Source organism: Cebidichthys violaceus, unplaced genomic scaffold (assembly GCF_023349555.1).
Source record: "Cebidichthys violaceus isolate CVI_PGR_0920_01 unplaced genomic scaffold, fCebVio1.0.p SCAF_98, whole genome shotgun sequence".
Taxonomy (NCBI): domain Eukaryota; kingdom Metazoa; phylum Chordata; class Actinopteri; order Perciformes; family Stichaeidae; genus Cebidichthys; species Cebidichthys violaceus.
The window spans coordinates 46,225-70,747 of NW_027176984.1; the positions used below are offsets into that span (position 1 = coordinate 46,225).

Sequence of the window (24,523 nt, forward strand, 5' to 3'; positions counted from 1 at the left end):
AACAATATGTAAATAAAGTGTTTTTGTAAAAATCAAAAAATCTCTGTCTCTCTGTCTCTCTCTCTCTCTCTGTCTCTCTCTCGCTCTCTGTCTCTCTCTGTCTGTCTCTTTCTCACTCACTCACTCACGCTCACACACACACACACACACACACACACACACACACACACACACACACACACACACACACGCACTAAAAAACATTCCCTCCAGTCTGCTCGTCTCTGTCCGTGTCTCAGACCTCAGTCCTCACAATCTGGCTTCTATAATGCATGCAGGATGCCGGTGCTGGTGGCTTGTGAGGGTGGGGCTGTGCTGATTGGGTCGGTGGGGGATGGTAATATGATCCCTGACATCACCGCCTCTTTTTCTCTCCTGTGTTCAATATTGCCATGAATGTGTGTGTGTTCTGCATCCTCTGGTTGTAGGCCTGGTCCTTGAGATAGACCGGTCCATTACAATTCACAGAGCCATGTCTTTACTGCTGTGTTGTTTTGATGAAGCTGCTAACAACTGGCCTCAGCTTTGTTGTGGTTACTTTGGTCACCAACTACACCATGTGAATGAAGACTTATTTTATCTGTTTATTTCACCCAACATAAGGTGTACTTTGAATTGGTTTGAGATGATTACCTTCATGTTTTGTGTGCTTGCAGAATCATTTCCTCTGTGATCTTGACATAACAAGCAGAACTGGTCTTTAAGGCTTTGTGTACCTCAGTGAGGCCTGCACACACAATCCCACAATGGACCAATACTCAGGCTGCTGCTGAGGGCTGTGCAGCGGGTCCTGTGGGTTCAGGGTTAGTTTGCTTTCGTCCACACCTCCAACAAAACAGCCGCGACCCCACAGGGGCTTGTTTGCTGGGAAACTGCTAGACCAGCTTTCATCCCTCAGGACCATTTTGGATTTCTTCCTCTTCTTGAGCATCCTTTTCAAAATTCAACATGTATATTTTGATTTCAGCAGTGAGGTATAATAGGGAGAAATTATTGAGCATCAAGCAAGCGTAAGTATTCCCAACATGTCATAACAAATGATATACAGTTAAATCAGCCTGGCTGCTACAATGAGTCTTTGAATGCGTCACAGTGCTAATGGATTTCCATTTTAAACACTCAGTTTGACAGCAGGTCATTGTGTGTTATTCAGCATACATTCAGGCTTCTTGAGGTTCAGACCTTAAGAATGAGGAATAAAATCGCTGAACGTCTGCAGTTGTATAATTTAATATAATGTATATTTTCGATGAATATTTCAGGAGAGTGCAGGCTGCTGGTTGTCTGTTGACTGTTGGGCTGTATGCTCATGTTAGAGAGGTATAAATGTTGCAACAGCGTGATTGCAAGAGCCTTGTTGCTGGCTCGCTGCTCATGTACTGTATATATGCATGTGCAAGATGCTGCTGATGAAATCAATAGTAATGTGCCTCTCGTGGGCCTGTATTGTATATTTCATACAGACTCTAAGCCAAGTCTGTGTGGACGAGTCTGTCCTTGAAGTCTTTTTCATCTCTGGATTTGTGGCAAGAGCCTAATTATACAGAAACATATACACATGTGACATATTGTTTTTAAATAGAGATATAGATATATATTTTACAACTTAGTATGAAACTATAATTTGATCAGGGCTGATGTATAATCCATGTTAATGATCTTAACATGGACGGACAGAATAGATATTGATCTTCATAGTAACCCGTGTTACTGGACCTTCAGAAGGTGTGATCACAGCTGGGCTGTAAACATGTATTTATACTTGTGCATAACACAAATAAATGTCGGTTGAAGGACTAATCTATATCACAGATTCCACTGCTGGAGAACAGACCTCTGTAACATGTTCTGCACACATTAGAACAGTGATAGAGCTGTAACTGAGGAACATGAGAAAAACAATCCAGTGGAGATGAGGCCGATGAACGAGACAGACTCTGCTGATCAACAGGGAGGAGGAACCCCAATTGGACTCCCATACATGCACTGGACTGTCGGAACATTTAACCAGAGACTTCACAGGACATGGTTCTCAGCAGGAAACCGGTGGATTGCCCACTCCGGGTAGGGAATGAGTCCTTACCCCAAATGAAGGAGGTCAAGTACCTCGGGGTCTTGTTCGCGAGTGAGGGAACAATGGAACGTGAGATTGGCCGGAGAATCGGAGCAGCTGGGGCGGTATTACAGTCGCTCTACCGCACCGTTGTGACGAAAAGAGAGCTGAGCCGCAAGGCAAAGCTCTCTATCTACCGGGCAATCTTCGTTCCTACCCTCACCTACGGTCATGTGATCCGAAATGGGTTTCCTCAGGAGGGTGGCGGGCGTCTCCCATAGAGATAGGGTGAGAAGTTCGGTCATCCGTGAGGGACTCGGAGTAGAGCCGCTGCTTCTTTGCGTGGAAAGGAGCCAGTTGAGGTGGTTCAGCATCTGGTAAGGATGCCACCGGGGCGCCTCCCTAGGGAGGTGTTCCAGGCACGACCAGCTGGGAGGAGACCCCGAGGGAGGCCCGGGACCAGGTGGAGGGACTATATCTCCAAACTAGCCTGGGAGGACCTCGGGATCCCCCAGTCAGAGCTGGCCGATGTGGAAAGGGAAGTTTGGGGTCCCCTGCTGGAGCTGTTGCCCCCGCGACTGGATCAAATACACAAACACAGATACACATGAAAAAGTCATGGACAGCTGGAAGAGGTTCAACCAGGCCAAAGCACCCACACCTGTCATCATGTGATCATATTCCAGACTACTAGGTCACATGATGACACCTGAGCAAACTCCATCTCCTGATGACTATTGGATGTGTTGAAAGCGATTACGCTGGTTATTTAACTAATGCACTCCTCAGGCTCAACTCTCCAGCTTTTTTTCTGTTTCTATAACTCAAAATCCTCCAAAGATGATTTTAGAGATTATTTAATGATTACATGAAAAACTCAAGCTGTGAGTAGAGTAACTAGAGTATTACATAATCAATGGACACCGTGTCCAGAATGACGTATAAAACACATAGAAGGCTCTGGGTGCCTTTAAGAGCATTACTAACATAATGTTGCTCAATATCTTTCAATGGCCACCCAAACATATTCTGACCCTAAAATGAATCAGATAGCTGCTAGCGTGACTGTAGACTCTTGTTTAAAGGAACAGTGTGTAGCAATTAAGGGGATATACTAGCAGAATATAATATTCACAACTATGTTTCATTAGTGTATAATCACCTGAAACTCGTTTGTTGTTAGCTCAGAGCGAGCCCTTCATATCTACACAGGGTCCTGGGCTTCTCACAGAGTTTGGCTTGTTGCACCACCATGTTTCTACAGTAGCCTAGAGCGGACAAACTGAGCACTGATTCTAGAGAGAGCCTTTCACGTTGTACGTTACCTGAAGGCCACCACAGCTCTCCGACACGCGTGTGAAGGGAGGGGTGAGCGGAGGGATGTTCAGCTGGATGCAATCTGCAGCCTAATTACTAGATGCCACTAAATCCTACACACTGCAGAGACCTAGTTATGGAGTGCACGGTAGTTTTAAAAAGCGTATTGGTTTGGTAGCCTGTTCATTTACTGCATGGGTCAGTCTTATCTCATGAACCTGGCTTCCAGAAGCAGTAGGCTGCATGAGCTCTGATACACTGTACACTACCTCGCCAGCACCAAGCAGCAGACAGACACAAACTCTCTCAGGACTTGATGGAGACCAGATCACGTATGCTGTCTAAATCTTTGTAAGGACGGTGTTCCAGTGTGCGTGCATGCTTTTGGTGCACGTTGGCGTGTGAGCAATACGATTGTGTCTCATTACCACTTGCAGTATTTCTGGTCCGACTCCTTTTACCCATCAGTAGTGAACATCTCTTATCTGTGTTCCATACATTATCAGACTAGACCCACACCGTCAACAAGTACCATTGTAATGATTTATTAAAGAAAAATATGATTGATATGCAAAGCTCATCCACTTTTTTGACGGCGTTGTGGAGAAGCTTCGACAGGGAATCTGCTGTAGCATCCGGGCAGGAGGAACGCCCTCAGAACTCTAAGTCAAGGAGGAAGAAAGAAGAAAGGGGGGGGGGGGTGTAACGTAATACGAGAGCGGAACAGGAGGAATGGGTTAGTCAGGCGTTTAGTCAGGCGTTTATGGAAATGCAGGAAATGGCAGGTTTGAGATGTGGTCCTGCTGTCAAAATTCTGCTAGGTAGCTTCAATCCACTAACAAAGACTATCAAATAGAATCGTTTTTAAGATTTATAAAAGGAAAACATGATTGATATGCGAGGCTTAAACTGCTTGTAGCTCATCTGAGTTTGCAGAATGTGTAGTGGTAAAGCTTGAACAGCGAATCCTTTGTCACACCCTGGAACGACAAACCCCCAAAACCCCCAGTCGCTTGAGTCTCGATTGAGCCGAGCAGAGATCTTAAAAATCTGGGCGAATGTAGCCGAGATCCACTTGGGAGGACCAGCGGCTCATGATTGTATTCAGTGTCCTGGGATGCCAGAGGCTGAAGGAGTGATAGGAATAAAGGGCGGGAGAAATGCCAGGCAAGGAGAGAACGTGGCGGAAGTGCTGATGGAACCAGAATCAAAACGCCACTACAGACCCTGAAGTGAAAAGAGGATGGCATGAGTTGGAGTGAAGGGATGAGGCGGGGAACTTGGAACATCTGAGGAAACTGATAAAGGCAAGTGAGAACGTTACCTCTTAGGGTGCAACGGATCATAAAACTCACCTTTGGTGATCCCAGTTTTAACTTGTAGAGATGCCCCGATCATGTTTTGTTGCTGTCAATGAGCCATATCGGCCATAGTTTACTACCATAGTTAGACTACCATTTAACGTGCTCCAGTAAGAGTTTGATTGACAGATGGGGTATCCAATCACATGCCACGAATTTGTTAAAGTGCCTGCCCTTTTCCAAATTATTTCCAATGGCAGCTCCTCACAGTTTTCTGTGTAACAAACCATCTGGCAGGTCAGCTTAATCTTTTTCATCACCGTCCCGAAAATCATTTAAACTGCCTCAAAAGGCAATGAAAGCCGTCAAAAGTTCTAAATATGATCCGTCTGCTTTGTTTTAGTCACCGTGGGAAAGAGGAAGCGATTGATAGCAGGTGAGAGATGAGGGCTCGCCCCAGGGGGAAGATGCGATGGGCGAAAGTGAGGCGGCAAGGAGGAAATTGAAGATCGGAAAGTTGATTCTGTTGAGCTTTTCTGTTGGGAGTGAAGACTGAAACAGAGTTAAGCCTAGAGTGATTCCGAGAAACTGAAGGGTTGTGGAGGAGGTCTATGTTCCATCAGTGGACGGTGGAACCCCCAGGTTGAAGAACACTTTAGAGTGACCGGACCAGAAGCAGGCGGCGAGGAGGGCGGTGAGATGAAGACATTGAGAGAGATGGACCTCACTGAAGGGCTAAAGAAGGGCTGCTGTGCCCAAAACCCAATAAGACACCACTAATGTAAGAACAGTCCAAGCATATGCACTGACTACAAGGACAGAACCATGTTTCCATGTGTAATTGTCCTCATGTATAGAATTTAATATTTTAGTAGTGTACAGGTTGTGCTCTAAAGTTCTCTGAAAATCTAGAGGAATTATTTCCTTCATCATATTTAATTGGCTGGCCAAACACTTTTCTTTTGTTTGAAGTTTAATGTTTAGGGCAACTGTGGATTAGTAGAGCGGGTAGAGCGGTCCATGTCAACTTGGGCAAGACTCTTAACCCCAAATTGCTCCTGTAGGGTGTGTCTGTGAATGGGTGATAGTCCTGATGGGCAGCTGGCACCTTACATGGTGGACCCTGTCATCAGAGTGTGAATGGGTGAATGATTTCATGTAGTGTTGAAGCGCTTCAAGTAGTTGAAAGATTAGAAAGGCGATATACAAGTACAGTCCATTTACCTTTGAATTTTGACTTCTATCAGATGATTAATGTTCTACTTACCTAACCAGGAATACTCAAACACTGATAGATTTAATATTTGCAAACACTATCAAGTCACATAAACATATCATTAGGAAGTGGTTTGTCAGATCATACATGATGCTAATTGCAAGAAATGTTACAAAGAAAGTCTAGTTTATTTAAACAGCAGTCACAAAACAGTACAACTTGAGATTCATCACAAGGAGTTTGAGAATGAATGAATGAAAGTTAATTTGGATGAGGTAATACAACACAAACAAGTAGATAAACATAGTAATACACTGATGTGTTCATTGTGTACACATGACATCTATCACACTTCCATCCTGATAGAGGACCCTCCTGTTCCGATGTGTGCAGCTTGTAAAGCCCTCTGAGGGAAGTTTGTGATTTGTGATTTTGTGCTATACAAAATATATCAAATTCATTTATGCTCAGAATTATTTGTATTGTCAATAAGTTTGTTCAACAATGCAAAAAGTCACAGATAACAATACAACTAAGTGGGTTAATGAAGTGCTGAGATTATTCCCTAAAGAGCGTTGATCCGCTAATTCAGGAGCAAAATATTACATTCAAGATGAAACAACCGAATAGTTTAATACAACTAAAGGCAATGTCTCCCATGAATATGAACTTCAATTTGGGGAAGACATCATCTCTGAACATTGACAAGTTGCTAATAAATGAAATAATTGTTTTCTGTTAATCTGTTAAAGCTCTTGCCGTCAACTTCACACCTTACTAACACTAAAACGTTAAAGCTCATGATGTCAACTCATTTGAGATCAGGGAAGTTAACCATTCAATTGTCTTGACGGCAAATAAAGACCGAAGCACCACTTTCTCTGAGGAAGTATAGAACATAGACCTTTACTCTTCTCAGTAATGTTTCCATCAAGACTGGCAGATGGCTGGTACCAAGTCTGCTGTCAGCAGAGCACGATAATACTAGACAGATAAGAAAAAATCAAACACATAATCCAGGATTGAAGTAACACAGACGCAGCTACCAAGTGCCAGGAAATCACAAACTGTGTGAATGATTATACTTGGACTATCTAAGATATGAGTAGATCTGACTATAATTACACGTGTACATTCTGTTAAGTTAAAGTGTTGCAGATCTATTCTTATGGCGTGTATGAATGTATTTTAGCCTTATTCTTTTAGCTGCGGTGTGAAGCAGACTTGGGAGAATAAAAGATGATGTAAAAAGATAATTCAGAGTTTTAAGCAGGCTTACTTTCAAATCTGATTATTACCCACAGAGTACATCAAAGTACCAGTCTGGTGCTGCATGTCACACTCTACACATTGCTCAACAAGCTGACACATAAGTGGAGATATGATAAGAGAATATTTGCTGATTTTGGGTTATTGTGGTTATATAAATGTAATTTATGGCACTGGCAGATTTTACATCTATCTTTTTTGATAAATGGTGATTTTTGGGCTCTGGAGTTATTCCAAAAAGACGAGCCTGAAACAACCCAACGCATCCACCGCTGTCATCTTATTCTAGAAATAGCATCAAACTAATATTAACGTAGCCTTATCTTCATTCAGTTTGATTAAAGTGAGCTGTTCAGCATCGGTTACCATGGGGATCTACCTTTCTAAGAAGTGAACCACCATTGCAAGTGAAGTCTGAAAGCTCTCTTCCATTGTTTGCCATTGTTGTTCTTTTACTTTCATAAGGAGTAGAACTACTGACAGTGCTGCCCTGTCTTTGTTTTTCATTCATTCATTCATTCAGTGATGACGTCTGTGACGTCTTCTGTAGTTTATTGTTAGGATAGATGATGACATCCTTCTTTGCCACCACACTGTCGATGCCAAATGTCATGGAATCATGGAAAGATGGACCAATCTGTACACTTAAAACACACCTCTAGTACCTCGACTGAATCATCACTGAAGTGTTTAGGTTCGCTTGACTTGAAAACTGTTTCATACAAGGGAAGTAGCTGTAAGGTTGTGGTCGAGTTGGAAAGATCTTGTTCTTCCGGGTGTTGGATCGTACTCATTGTTCAAAGCTTGGCCACACAGTAGAAGAACACCTGAGCCCCAGGTGTGAGTTGCAGCAGTTCTGCATTGCTGACGGATGGGACAGAAACAGCACCAATGATAATATTGCCAAATGTCCTTGGCAGTTATGAGGTCTCATGGATACACAAAGCAGTTCTATGTCGGCGCTGCACACGATGTATCTCACTGTATACTGTTAGTCACTCCGTTCCTCCTGCCGGACATGTCAGAGCGGTCAGCTCCTACAAGCAAGTACCCCTTCAGATGGAGCAGAGAGTCTGGGCTCGTCTCAACGAACACCTCCTTTTCTTGACACGTCTCAGGATTAATGACGGTTTTACTGGTTTGCTCATTGGAGCCTCCCCACACCGTCGCCTCCATCGCGGCTGCGATGGTAGATGATCCAGTGGTGTAAATCAAAGTGGTCATGTTTTATTTTACACACATGTTGTGGTCCTTATTCCAAATGTCGCTGATGATCAGGGCGAGTGGTGAAATGTGTAGCGATAGGCGTGACACCATTGTTGTCACAGTTGCTGTAGGGTTAGGACGGCCTTAAGTTCTGAAGGGCAAAGCGTGCCTGTTGTCAATAGACAATACACTACAATCACAAGCACAAAGCGTTGAAACATAAAGACTTATGGAAAACAATAGTAACAATAGCATGAGCCAGGATCTCTACAGAGCAGCGCCCCCGGAAGTACAACGTATTTGGTAATCGTCCATTTCCTGTCGGCCGGTGGGAAATTGTGAAGAGAATGCATCTCTGAAGAGAGAGAAAGCATTAGTCAGCATTCCAGGTCCCCCAGCTAGAGCTAGCTGCTGCACTTTGCCTTTTATTTAGAACTCTGGTGTGTGTCTATCCTCTTGGTTCAGTGCCTTGCTAAAGGGCAGAGTAGTAGTCTCTCTCTAGAGTAGTAGTAGTAGTAGAGTATGAGGCCAAATTACAAATATCTATGTTTCTGACCTACTTGCATTTACCCATGCAAAGTATTATTTAGAAATATCTGTTTGTGAGAGATCTGCCTCCACTCAATACAATGAAACAATGAAACCATGTTTGTTTGTCATGCTCACGAGATCAGACGAAGATGTTTACAATAAACAGCAACTTCTTTTTTTTTTTGTTTATTTGGATATTTATCAGAACACACCGTCAACAGATTTTATGTACGTTAAGATTAGAAATTGCATCAACATATTTCAATTTATGAAATATATCCTTAATGTAACAATATATATAGAACACATATGCACAATACATGCTAAATGCTTGAAGCGACACACAATAGACGTAATATGAATTGTAAACGGCAATATAGCTGTTGACATGCAGGACACAAAACACTATATATATATTTACTGTATATTTAATAACATTGTGTTCTGTATCATATTACATTACTCATCCTATATTAAGTCGTACTTCTTTTCTTTCTGATTTTATGACTATAACTGTGACTCCTGGTATGTGTCCTTCATGCAGTGACGTGCGGTGAGGTTCATGTCTGGTGAGGCTCTGACTCTACATAAGTCAGATTTTCAAATATATCAACCCAATAGAGTAGCTTCAATCACCATTCAATTGGCAGCTTGCACATTGACTACTGGTTGTTTTTCATATTTCATATCAGCATTCTTTACACACACATAGGTAAGGTACATATTTGATTCCACCGGGAGCGTTTCAGAAGCGGAGCGCTTGCGGGCACCACCCGCGAAAATCGTGAGACAAGATAATCTGTGAAACAACCCCGGATGTATAAAGAGAACGACAAACACATAAAAGGTTACTTTACCTGTCCGACGATGAATTGATGTTGATTTGGTCATATTTCTGTTTTTTGAGACATTTTTAAGCTTGAATCTTACGTTCTTGTGGTCAAAGCAAAATATAAGAAGAAGAGAAGTGTAGAAGAAGAGAAGTGTAGAAGAAGAGAAGTGTAGAAGAAGAAGAAGAAGAAGAAGAAGAAGAAGAAGAAGAAGAAGAAGAAGAAGAAGAAGAGAAGTGTAGAAAAAGAAGAGAAGTGTAGAAGAAGAGCAACGACAGAACAACATGAACCCGACCCGTGGGCTCTCGCTCGCCCCCTTCAGTGAGGCAGAGGTACTGTTTGCCTCTCTGTGCTTTTTCACTGCGGTTTAATGTCAGATCAGCAACACTAAATATGTTCTACACAGACGTGAAATACATTACCTATTCTATGTAAAGAAAGGACATATAATAAAAGAGTCTACAGATATTACAGTGGTGGCAAACAATGAGAAAGAAAAAGACACAATCTCAACCCAGTTAGTGAGGATTCACAGTCTGAGGTGAGGAACAGCTGGTCACTGCCTCACCTCACTGTCTCCTCTGTGTTTGAACAGGACATGAGATAATTCAGAGATTCTGATTATAAAAATTATTGAAATGATTGGAATCATAGAGAAATTACATTTATAGCGTAAATCAGTAGAGAAATATTAATATTTATTTTATTTTAGCATTATTTGTTTTTTACTTTTCATGATGGCGGGTGAGGCCTCCCCTGACCACACGTCCCTGCCTTCATTCTATCATGATAACGTTCAAAGAGAACCACAGATATCTATCTATATATTTATATATATATATATATATATATATATATATACATATATATATATATATATATATATATATATATATACACACATATAGAGAGATATACAGTGGGGAAAAAAAGTATTTAGTCAGCCACCAATTGTGCAAGTTCTCCCACTTAAAAAGATGAGAGAGGCCTGTAATTTTCATCATAGGTATACCTCAACTATGAGAGACAAAATGAGAAAAAAAAATCCAGAAAATCACATTGTCTGATTTTTAAAGAATTTATTTGCCAATTATGGTGGAAAATAAGTATTTGGTCAATAACAAAAGTTCATCTCAATACTTTGTTATATACCCTTTCTTGGCAATGACAGAGGTCAAACGTTTTCTGTAAGTCTTCACAAGGTTTTCACACACTGTTGCTGGTATTTTGGCCCATTCCTCCATGCAGATCTCCTCTAGAGCAGTGATGTTTTGGGGCTGTCGCTGGGCAACACGGACTTTCAACTCCCTCCAAAGATTTTCTATGGGGTTGAGATCTGGAGACTGGCTAGGCCACTCCAGGACCTTGAAATGCTTCTTACAAAGCCACTCCTTCGTTGCCCGGGCGGTGTGTTTGGGATCATTGTCATGCTGAAAGACCCAGCCACGTTTCATCTTCAATGCCCTTGCTGATGGAAGGAGGTTTTCACTCAAAATCTCACGATACATGGCCCCATTCATTCTTTCCTTTACATGGATCAGTCGTCCTGGTCCCTTTGCAGAAAAACAGCCCCAAAGCATGATGTTTCCACCCCCATGCTTCACAGTAGGTATGGTGTTCTTTGGATGCAACTCAGCATTCTTTCTCCTCCAAACACGACTAGTTGAGTTTTTACCAAAAAGTTCTATTTTGGTTTCATCTGACCATATGACATTCTCCCAATCCTCTTCTGGATCATCCAAATGCTCTCTAGCAAACTTCAGACGGGCCTGGACATGTACTGGCTTGAGCAGGGGGACACGTCTGGCACTGCAGGATTTGAGTCCCTGGCGACGTAGTGTGTTACTGATGGTAGCCTTTGTTACTTTGGTCCCAGCTCTCTGCAGGTCATTCACTAGGTGATCATTTTGACCCCACGGGGTGAGATCTTGCGTGGAGCCCCAGATCGAGGGACATTATCAGTGGTCTTGTATGTCTTCCATTTCTTCACACCAAGCTGCTTACCTATTGCAGATTCAGTCTTCCCAGCCTGGTGCAGGTCTACAATTTTGTTTCTGGTGACCTTTGACAGCTCTTTGGTTGAAAGTCTGTGTTGCCCAGCGACAGCCCCAAAACATCACTGCTCTAGAGGAGATCTGCATGGAGGAATGGGCCAAAATACCAGCAACAGTGTGTGAAAACCTTGTGAAGACTTACAGAAAACGTTTGACCTCTGTCATTGCAAACAAAGGGTATATAACAAAGTATTGAGATGAACTTTTGTTATTGACCAAATACTTATTTTCCACCATAATTTGCAAATAAATTCTTTAAAAATCAGACAATGTGATTTTCTGGATTTTTTTTCTCATTTTGTCTCTCATAGTTGAAGTGTACCTATGATGAAAATTACAGGCCTCTCTCATCTTTTTAAGTGGGAGAACTTGCACAATTGGTGGCTGACTAAATATTTTTTTTCCCCACTGTATATATATAGATATCGTTGTTCCAGAGCGATGTGGTGTCATAGAGATACAGGTTATGCATACATGATCCAAACACTGCAGATACATTACATACATATTTAAACACCCCATAGCTGAACTAACACCAGGGGAGCTGTCTGTGTATAAAACATATCTGCATCCACGTGTCTCATGGTTATGTGCTGGTCAGCTACTTAACTGTATGTATATGTATGTATGTATTGATGTTACAGCATTTTAATATTTATGTGAAACATGCATGTATTCAAGCTGAAAACTACTTTCATGTAGATAATTCAAACATAATGTTGCATGTTAATTGTGCTGAACTTCATGAATATTTTACTGCTGTAGTTTCATCTTAAACATATTTGCAGCCATGACAAACATAAAACCGCAGTAGGCATCAATTGCTCAGAAAGAATACCTGCACTTTGAAATCCTTCCACTGAGCCACATACAGTATTCACGGCCAGGATTTAGGTTTTCTCTCTTCACTTTATGTCCTTAAAAAAATACGATTATGCAGCCGTGCAGAGGTGGAATGTAACTAAGTGCATTTACTCAAGTACTGTACAAATGTGAGGCACCCACTTCACTTGTGACTTAAAGATAGGGTAGGTAATCATCTTCAAAAACATTTGGGATATTTTTTAAGAAATTCTCATTACATCCTGACAGCAATCAAAATGTAAAAAAAATAAGAAATATATCTGATATGTGTCTGTCGCAGGACTGTAATAAGTCCTTCTAATTTATATCTACCTGTCTACTGTCTACCTACCTGTCTACTGTCTACCTGTCTGTCTACTGTCTACCTGTCTACTGTCTAGTCTACCTGTCTACTGTCTACTGTCTACCTGTCTACTGTCTACTGTCTACCTGCCTGTCTACCTGTCTACTGTCTACCTACCTGTCTACTGTCTACCTGCCTGTCTACTGTCTACTGTCTACCTGTCTACTGTCTACCTACCTGTCTACCTGTCTACCTACCTGTCTACTGTCTACCTGTCTACCTGCCTGTCTACTGTCTACCTACCTGTCTACTGTCTACCTGCCTGTCTACTGTCTACCTGTCTGTCTACATGTCTACCTACCTGTCTACTGTCTACCTGCCTGTCTACTGTCTACCTGTCTACTGTCTACCTACCTGTCTACTGTCTACCTGTCTACTGTCTACCTGTCTGTCTACCTGTCTACCTGTCTACTGTCTACCTACCTGTCTACTGTCTACCTGTCTACTGTCTACCTACCTGTCTACCTGTCTACTGCCTACCTGTCTACTGCCTACCTGTCTACTGTCTACCTACCTGTCTACTGTCTACCTGCCTGTTTACTGTCTACCTACCTGTCTACTGTCTACCTGCCTGTCTACTGTCTACCTGTCTACTGTCTACCTACCTGTCTACTGTCTACCTACCTGTCTACCTGCCTGCGCGTATTCTGCCCGGTCACTCTTTGCTTGTTATGGAGTCATAACAGCTGTGAGTACTGAGAATAACCATGTTGGTTATTATTCATGTTCATAATGATCATTTTAGGGGCTTGTCTTTTGGAGTTTGACGGACTGTCACTGTTGAAGACTTTGAGTCTTTCTTTCTAGATGTAGTGCTGCTAGCTTCAATCATTGGAATAGACTTTTTAGGTTGGATCACTTTAAAATCTTAAACTCTTCATAGTTTTTCAAGAACACCAACAGTGCCGTTAGCTTCTACTGCACTACATTTCAGAGGGAAATATTTTACTTTTTACTGCACTTCATTTATTTGACAGCTTTAAAAATTAAGATCTTACGTAAAAAACGCTTGAAGAAAATGTGAGTTTAAATGATTGATCAATTAATCAATAAACATTTTTATCTTTTCAGCTTCTCTAATGCAAATATTTAACTTATTGTGATGGCAATTTCTCAATATTTGCTTAAGTTGAACAGACTACAAAATAAATTAATTGATAAAAAAAGAAGCTGCAGATTAACCCAAAATGAAAATAACCATGGGTTTCTAAAATAGTTAAAAGTGAGCTCCACCTCAACCAACTACAAGCATATAATGCTGCATGATCAAGATGAGTAACAATAATCTAATTATTAAACTATTAAACATGTTTTCTAAGCTATAAACTAAATGATACAACTGTACTGTGATGAAACTTCAATGCTGGTGTTAATGTTGACATTTCTTACCAAATTGATAAAAAAAATGTGTCATTTCATGGTTAAAAATAGCTAAAAACCCTCATCTACTGTTTAAATCAGTCCTAAACTTCAAGATCAATCCTGAGATGGAGTCGACCAATTGAGTCTAACCTACGTGATTAAATAACGTATTGCCCCAGACCCCTCAATGTTTTTACTGTTTCATTAACCACTAAGTAGCATCACAATCACAATCTCTCCTTTTTGTACACTGGAAATGAATCAGCACATTATAACATGTGGTGAATTAGTGTTCATGCCTGATTATCTGGAGGATAATCAGGCATGCAGGACTTCTGAAAGCAATGGAGTAATTATTACAATGTGGTATTCCTCTTCCTTGAAAGCGTTGGTAACGGGGGGTTTCCAGGGAAGTCACTCTGCAGAGCACTGGAGTCAGAGGGGTCAGAGGGCCGGCCTGCAAGAAATGGGTCGCGGACATCATCAGGTGGGAGGAGAAAGATTCCAGAAAGCTCTGTGAGCAATGGTGCAACCAGACTGGCAGAGGAGAGGGGCCCAAAAAAATAACACCACACAGCCTACTGGTGTTCGACAGGTGTTAGGCAAAGCAGGAATGTGAACTTTTTAATCATAACAAATCTAAATAAATAAAGGAAATATAGTTCACAACTGTATAGCTATTGAACCTGCTAAAACAGCTATAAATAAACCAAAATTCATTCACAATAGAAATATTTGTGTCACAGAACATGGACATGTGAAAACCAGAACATTTTATTATTGTATTCCCTCTATAAGTTTTCTAGACAGCTCTTTGGCCACTTCAAGGTTGTTGGCCAGGAAGACCAGCAGTCAGCCCAGCGTGCTGGGACTTCAGATAATGACTGATGTGCTGAACACTTTCTGATTTGCAGCTTGAAGGTGGAATGCACAGGTACTGTCTGGTAGCATGGTGGCTGCATGCTGAGGGGTTCTTCATCTCTTTCATGTTGGTCAAGTAGTTAACTAACCCTAATCGTAACTCTTACCATTCTTGAGGTAGTAAGGTCTTAAGGTAAGTTTAGTTTGATCTTGTACTCAAATGCATAGTGAAGAAACTCAAACACCTAAGCAGTAGTGGGTGCAAAGAAATAAATAACGGTGTCATCTGCATAGAAATGAAAGGATATTCTGCCCATGACAATTTATTTATATAGTAAATAATAAAGGGCCCAGAACCAAACCTTGTGGTACCCCCTTGAGGCCTGGCAACTTTCAAAGTAACGCCCTGTAACTAATAAGCCTGGGTTCTGTGGATGAGATAATTGTCAGATCCTCCATGCATGTTCGGAAAAACAATAGCTTGAAAACGTCCAATTAAGTACTGTGGTCAACAAAGGCCTTAGAGAGGTCTACGAACAGAGAAAGACAGCCCTGCTCATTATCTAGGGCTTCAGTTAGATCATTTATGACCTTCATTGACAGTGCTATGCTTTTTGGTGAAATCCTGACTGAAATGTAGATTGTATAGAGTTGATGGCCAGGTACTCTTTTATTTGTTCACTGACCAGAGATTCAATTACCTGAGCCAAGACAGAGAGTTTAGAGATTGGAGACCGCTGGAAAGCCTCCTTTCAAGAGGGGAACAACAAAAGCAGCTTTCCAGTCCTTGGGGATTTTATTTGTTGATAAGGTCAAATTAAAAAAGTGACATAGTGGTTCAGCTAAAAAAAAGACTGATATCAATCAGGCTCTTGACTGGGATCAGTTCTTTTAGCGCTCTAATGAACTCAGTAAAAGAGTTAAAGTTAAAGACATCTGAGTTGACATATTGCAAATTTTCAACGGGCAACTGCTTGTGATTGGAGGAGAGTGTAAACCAAAGAGTCCAACAATAACCTTTATGAGTTAGAACTATATGCAAAGAAATCAACTACTACTGGAGGTAGAGACCAATTCTTTGAGTGTTTGTCGGGTAAACAACAGAGAGGGAGAGCAGTGATAGAAATCTCCACACAGCCCTTAATGTCCAGCTAACACTGTTGAACATTTCCAGATTTCTCATCATTGTTTTGAAAAAAGACATGCAAAGATCATTTTTGAAAGCTGAAAATGGCTGGAGTTCTACTTTAATGTTTAAAAAAAATAATTTCTTGGTTCTGCAGCATTTTTTCTGCACTTCATGCATTAAATGAATGTTATCAGAGCCAACCAGTCTCTCTGTTAAATGAGTTTAGATATCAACAGAATAACTGTGTTGACTCAGCATGTTGTTGAAAGAACAATGCACTGTATATTTAAACCATGGCCTAAATTGAATTCACAGCAGAGATTGGGTAGAGGGTATGCATTAATTTTCAATAGCCATGATGCTTTGAAGTGGTACCGGCATAACCGCACACAGGAATGTGTTTCATTACCATTCTGCAGCTTTGAGCGTGTCATTTCAGCCTGGATTATAGTATGGTCTGATTCATTGTCACTGGATGTGGTCACCTTTTCAAAGTAAACTGAATGCATTGAATCACCATTGTAACTAACCGAATCTGTATCTCTCATATGACACGTTACTTTGCACTTATATATTGTCTTTATCATTAACAGTCAAACCAGCAGTGTTGTTTGTGCTTGTACTAGTGTGGATAACTGTACGCACATTTCAATTATAACAGGTATTTAATTAGTGCTGTCTGCTCCCCGGAGCACAGAGAGATCCAACTACCGACACTCATGGTCAGCTGGTGAAATTATCATCATCTGTAAGATGACGTCAACTAGCGTTAAAGAACTGCAGAACAGAGCGTCATTAGTTTTCAATAATCTTCTTATAATGTGCATATATCACCAAGTACGATCTGAGTTTTCATAAAGTGTTTGTGAGTAAAATCACTGCAGTGAACACAACTTTATTACTTCATTTATGGGGGATTAAAGCCAGTGACAGCTCTCATATGATCACACCATATCACAATTATCAGTCCCAATCATAAGGCCATAAGAAAACATCAATAACTTGTGTTCACCTATCAAACTTCCTTTGTTTTTTAAAAAATGAGTGGGGAATACCACTGATTGTCACGATCATTTTGGAAGCAATCAGTCTGACTGGTGTAAACATGAATACTACGGTGACACTAGTGATGTGTTTTGCTGCAGGATAGATACTCTGGAACTGTTAAGACTGATAGGACTGATAGGACTGATAGGACTGATAGAACTGTTAGGACTGATAGAACTGTTAGGACTGTTAGGACTGATAGGACTGATAGAACTGATTGGACTGATAGAACTGATAGGACTGATAGGACTGATAGGACTGTTAGGACTGATTGGACTGATTGGACTGATTGGACTGATAGGAATGATAGGACTGATAGAACTGATTGGACTGATAGGACTGATATAACTGATTGGACTGATAGGACTGATTGGACTGATATAACTGATTGGACTGATTGGACTGATAGGACTGTGTAAATGGAAGAAATAGGAGGAAACAAGTGTTCTTTCTTTCGGTAGTCTCTGTGATTCACCGTAAAGACCCACTGAATTTTGTCCCCAATTCTTTTTAATCTATATATTGATGATCTGTCCAAGCAACTGGAAGCCTGTACTACTGGGTGCATGATTGGGAATACTCTGGTTAACCATATCATGTATGCAGATGATCTGGTGATTTTTAGTCCATGTAGCGCTGGTCTTCAGCAGCTCCTTACTATATGTACTGTGTATGGTGTGGAACATGACATCAAATACAACGGCAGTAACAGTGCTATCTTGATCTGTCCAACCAAAGAGGACAAATGTTTAAACTTCTCTGACTTCAAATTGTCTGATAACTTGGTGTCGGTGATGAAGTAAAATATCTTGGTCATTTTATAACGGAACACATGACCGATGATAAGGACATTTCTAGGCAATGTCGTATGATGTTTGCACAAGCAAACAGTCTCTCACGCAAGTTTGGTAAGTGTACAGATGGAGAGAAGATGTCTCTGTTCAGAGCATATTGTACACCACTCTACTGCACACTTGTGGTCAAACTACAAATAAAAGAGCTTACAGAGACTTCAAGTAGCTTCTAATGATGCCATGAGGATACTGCTGAAGAGACCGAGATGGAGTAGTGCTAGTGGAATGTTTGTGGCTGCACGAGTCAATACTTTCCAAACTGTTTTAAGAAATCTCATGTACAAATTCATTTGTCAACTTAATGACTCTGAAAATGAGATCATAGTTGTTTTAACCAACATAAGGCTTAGTAGCACACGCTACCAGTCCCAGCTGTGGAGACATTTGTACAGATGTCTCTTTGTAAGGCATTGCTAGGCCTAAGTACTTTACTGTTTGTGTATGTCTTTTTATGTAATTGTCTCTCTGGACCCTGAGTCTGAAATAAAGTCTATCTATCTATCTATCTATCTATCTATCTATCTATCTATCTATCTATCTATCTATCAAAATCAATGTAATTAACACAGTGATGAGAACAAACTCACAAGAAGCAGTCACACATATTTATATGACAACAAAGCAGGTAGAATAACATAAAACCCAAATAACACGATTCAACAGGCCTCTGCACATTCCAGCGAAACTGCGGCGCTAAAACACGCATTCATCCACACACTAAAGAGCACCATTCAAATAGTATTCACATCAGAGGAACAATATTAACCATATCATGAAAACGACACCATAGAATAATGAACACAGTAGTAACGCTACTGCAGATGTAAAAAAACAAAAGCAGTTCACTTATCAAAATTGCTGTTCACTGAAAGACAAAGTCCATCCTCCTTTCTTTGATTACAAAGAGTTCAATGACACGGTTGTTCAGAACATCGGTGCGGTTCCAGCAAGAAGTCCTTCTTGATTCATGGACGCCAGTGATGACAGTCGAGCAGTATCGTAACAGTAACATGTAAGGTTCCCCCGCAGAATAACCCTGAAAGGCCCCCAAGAACCTGTTGCTAACGTTAGTCCACAGCAAGGCTGTCAAAGTATAACATTAGCTACGTGGTAATGTTAGCTATAGCAAACAGTACAATACCTGTCTCTTCTGGCAGATTAGTGCATCCTTCACTGGCTGGTCGAAAAATACTTGTTATTTTTGGAAGTTTGGCATTCAATTCAGCAAATTTCTGTTTTGAATGCCGCTTTTGGGCACCGCTTTTGAATTTGCGTTTCATTTTCTCCTCAGGAAAAATCACTGCTAACGTTACTGATGAATCAGCGCTAACGTTAGCTACCTATTTGCCGCGGGCGCGCCGGTCTGTGACCTTTTGACCTATGTCGTCACATCACTAACCTAGCTAACAAAGAAAGCACAATTAAATATATTTTTCTTTATTTTTATATCAACTCTGGAAACACAGACAAGACAATAAGACCATAGTGTGCATCACATGTAATTCAAATTGAAAACATTTTGGGGGGTGGGGGCCACGCGAGCCCCCCAAAAAAATTATGAAATGATAAAATAGCTATAACTTTGTGATTCTGTCAGGGCCGGCAGAGAAGGCCTTGCTGGACCTGACGGCCCACACTGTGTAGAGGGCGGGATGTGAGGCTGAACCAGCTGCACACATTAAAGGTTGATTTGGGATTTATAGAAGGAAATGGCTCACTGGCAGCGTACACAAGGTTTTATAAATCTGAATACGTTCCTCATTTCCTCCTTTGAACGCACGCAAACATTTAGTGTGGATCCTTCGCACCGTTTTATAAATGAGACCTCTGGGTCTGTGCAATTTCCTTTTATAAATCCCAAATCAAGCTGTATGTGCACAGCTGGTTCAGCCTCTCATCCCGCTCTCTACACGCCCACATTCAACCGACGCAAAGTCCCTCATCAGTCTGGAGGTAAAGTTAGCAGGTAGGTCTGCAGACTGCAGAGAAATACTGAAGACAGACAAGTTGTATTAAAACAACCAGCAGCGCCTCAACCCAACTGAGCACTAGGAGTTCTCATCCGATACTCCTGTAGGCGGGGCCATCGGTGTGAGAGTGTGTGTGTGAATAAGCGTTAAGATTAGATTGTGATGGGCATTTTTTATTTCTTAACTTTTGTTATCTGTTAATGATTTGATCACATGCATGTTAATTCACAAGATCCTTTGTTGATATTTTTGACAGCCAAAAAAATCCTATTATACACGAAATGACTACCGAACATTATGTACTGTATATCATGTATGTATGATGAATATTAATTAAGTAATATAACCAGTTGTTATGTTCCCCTTTTTGTGTCTAGGGGGTGAGGGGAGTAACAACGTAAAATTCCCAGTGGAAGAGAATCATGAGCCACCGATAAGTGAACAAAAGATATTTATTAGCGAGCACACGCGCTGCTACATGAAAACACACCGTTTGTAGGCTGCCACTCGGATCACTGGCAGCAAGGAGCGTGGGATCTCCTTTTAACCACCGCTAATCGGTGATTGAGCGCAGCGCTGCAGCTGGCATGATACCTGAGATAACACTGAGGGTGGGCAGAGGGAGAGCACAAACAACAGCACACGTAAGGGAAAATATTTTTTCTAAAGATCTAAAAATATTGAATAGATATACCTGAAATCCCTGAACATAATGACCAGATGGAAAACAATACGATGTTCAGTTCAACTCAATTACATTTGGTTTTATTTTCTATGGCACTAAATCACAAATTCTCCTCGAGGGCTTTACAATCTGTACGCATATGACATCCTCTGTCTCGGACCCTCACAGTGGAACAGGAAGAACCCTTTAGCGGGAGAAGAAAAGGAAGAATCCTCAGGTAAGAGCAGAGGAGGGGTCCCTCTATCAGGATGGACAGAAGTGTGATAGATGTCATGTGCACACAATGAACAACTTAGACTGGAGGAGCCTTCAGTCTTCTGATTGAAGGATGATCAACTCTATTCTACTTCTGAGCCAGAAGCCACATTGGCTTAAAAGTGTAAATGTGTAACACCTGGCCACATGTTCCAAACAAATACACGTCTGTTACTGGGTCTACAACAAAAATAAAGATGCATCGTATTGTTATATAATGTATTGTAAATTTACAGTCATCAGTTATATTAAAAAAAATCAGTTTCTGCTACTTTGGATTCAATCCAATAAACAAACTATCAAAATGCACACAGACTGTATCTGCAATGTGATTGACAAGTCCTCGAGACAGCTGTACTTATGTGTCCTCTCGACTGAGGACAGACAGGACGCTACGGTGACTCACTGTCGCCTGTCAAGGGACAAGTGGTATCACAAGACAAGATGTTTCTGCAACACAATACGTAGATGACATTGTGAAAATGTTTAGATTGAAATTAAAACGTACATTTTGATGGCATATACCATCTACTGAGAAAATGGTGTACACAATTGAAATCTTTGCAATAGTTCACTCTAAAGGAGCTGTATTTAACATTCAGTTCATTAATATTTCAGCAAACAACTATAGTCTATGGAAGGAACTGCTGTCTGGTTCCCCCTCAGGTAAACTATGTAAACTCTGTCAGCACTCTCGCCATGGTTTGCACTATTAGCCCTGTTTGCACCGTTAGCGCTGTTTGTACAATTAGCGCTGTTTTCACCGTTAGTGCTGTTTTCACCGTTATCGCTGTTTGTACCATTGGCGCTGTTAGCACTGTTAGCTCTGTTTGCACCGTTAGCGCTGTTAGCACCGTTAGCGCTGTTTTCACCGTTAGCGCTGTTAGCACCGTTAGCGCTGTTAGCACCGTTAGCTGTGAGCTGCCGGCTCAGCCGAAGATGTGGAGATGTGGCTGAGAGGCAACAGAAAAAGCTCCCAATCTCGGATTTTGCACCTTTTAAAGTACTGACATTTTCTCTCCTTTACATTGTGCATAGTCTATTTGGATTTTATCTCTTCTGGACAATGAGCCTACCTACCTGCTTGGACATAAGACAACACATACTAAGTAAACGAGGCAAAAACTCTCTCCATGAAAACCTGTGAGTGTGCAGGAAAAGGACGAGGAACAGTTTCTCTGCTGAGTGAGAGGGTTAAGCTGAAACTCATTTCAAGGTAGCAAAGCTGAAATTGTCAGCACAAATAAATGACTCATGTCTAGGAACTTCAGTCAGGCTTATCCAGTGGTAAAAACCACACAATATATATTCACATTCTTTTCTGAGTTGTAACCAATTGGTATCTCATTCAGTTTTAATTTACGAGTGGCTTGGTGCTGTACAGAGGTTGGATTATGATATTACCTTATGGTGAAAATGTGTCTCAAATGTCAAATAGGACCCTGGTAGTCTTGTGGCTGTGCATGCAATGAGACAGCACAAGCTTTAAGCACTTTTGTGTTGATCCTGAATCTCTGTTTGAGTTTGGTTCTTCTGTTCATGTACTTACTGTCATCTACCAGATATAAGCATCACTGTTTATGGTGTGTTTCTATGTTATTCTGTTCTACAAACATATTGGAAAAGTTAGGAGTTCTTTTAATGTGAAGGAGAAGTTGTTCCTTCACATTAAAGGTCATGCATTGGCAAAAGATCAAGTGGCGTTTATTGTAAAGCAGCCAAGGGAAATGCAATTTATATGTCATCAGCATTATTTCTTGCCTTACGTTCACAACAAACGCAAATCGAAATTTCGCATTACGTTACTCGCCGCAGTTTACTCGCGGGACCATTCGTGGTTATTCACGCTAGACCCGCCGGAGAAGGGGAGTTGCTTATCTCTGGGGAAGTCAACTAAACCATTTATTTCCGCCATCAACCATGGAAGAAATAACCACTATTTCTGCTTAGTACTTGTTGTGGAAGTCCCGGATATGCCGGGAAACTAAACGTCTTCTTGTCTGTAGGAGCTCCGTGGATTCTATCGAGCTGTATTCACTGTGTCTAGCAAGCCACATGTCGGCTGATTTACTACAACTGTAACACAAAATAAAACGATTTTTCTGTGATTTAACTGCAATAAATGGACAAAAATGGATGCCGAAAGAAGTATATAATGATGCCGATTTGCAAAAAGTCTGAATTCCTGTTTTGTTAGTTCTCTCCGTAAGGCGACAAGCAAATAACTTTGATTTGTTTTCTGAATGGAGCTATGATCGATCGGTGCTATTCTATGCTAGCAGCTCCATCAACACTCAATATAACGTGATATATCTTTTTCATTATTTATATGGATTACACACATACATTTATACACATAGTTTGGTCTGGTCTAATATGAGGTGTCGTAGAGCTCTGGGTGCCCACCTACAGCTGCAATATGTTCTTCCTGATTCAACGATGGCAGGAGGTCGGTGATGACAGGAGGACCATCTCAACGCTGATAGGCAGTTGAAAAATGTCAATGCCCCGTCATTCACCCTGCCCGGCGCGAATTTGCGTTTACTCACGTCTGTGCATTGACTTTGTATGTAATCTATTCGCATGAAAAATGTGCACTGCGTTTGGTGTGAACACAGCATTAGAATTAAATTACAGGTCATCTGCCACTATGACGATGATGTACACCTCATATCTTTATTTCTCCATGTTTTTATCTCTTTCTTTCTTCCTACAGGGTCATCGGTCGTCCAATCAGCTGACCTGTTTTCCAACACCTCATGCAACATGTCCTCCAATGATTCAACATTCTGCTCTCTTGTGGACGAGGACGCGGGGGCTGGGAGTTCATATAAAGCCCTGGAAATGTTCTTTATTGCACTGGTTACTGGATCTTTGAGCTTTGTGACTGTCACAGGAAATATTTTAGTTATGCTTTCCATCAAAGTAAACCGCCACCTACAAACTGTCAATAACTATTTCTTATTTTCATTAGCATGCGCTGACTTGATAATTGGTGCTTTCAGCATGAACTTGTACACAGTCTACATCATTGTTGGCTACTGGCCACTTGGGCCGGTGGTCTGTGACCTGTGGCTAGCATTAGATTATGTTGTCTCAAACGCCTCAGTGATGAATTTATTGATCATCAGCTTTGATCGCTATTTCTGCGTGACCAAACCCCTATCATATCCGACAAGAAGGACAACTAAGATGGCAGGGCTGATGATCGCAGCAGCGTGGATCCTGTCGTTCATCTTGTGGGCTCCTGCCATCTTGTTCTGGCAGTTCATCGTTGGACAGCGAACAGTGCCACCTGGAGAATGTTATATTCAGGTACGGTAATTCAAACTATAGCCAATGAAACATACCAGAGTGGCAGCTACTCAAGGTCAGA

At 41.2% G+C, this 24,523-nt stretch overlaps 1 protein-coding gene across 1 annotated transcript in view; it reads left to right on the top strand.

The window, feature by feature from the left end:
• The window catches only part of chrm4a (cholinergic receptor, muscarinic 4a), a 62,571-nt gene that overhangs the window by 19,947 nt on the left and 18,101 nt on the right, over positions 1 to 24,523 (top strand). Inside the window, exon 2 of the mRNA XM_068704671.1 lies at positions 23,864 to 24,462. Coding sequence (XP_068560772.1) covers positions 23,864 to 24,462 — 599 coding nt within the window. The remainder of the gene's footprint in view (positions 1 to 23,863; positions 24,463 to 24,523) is intronic.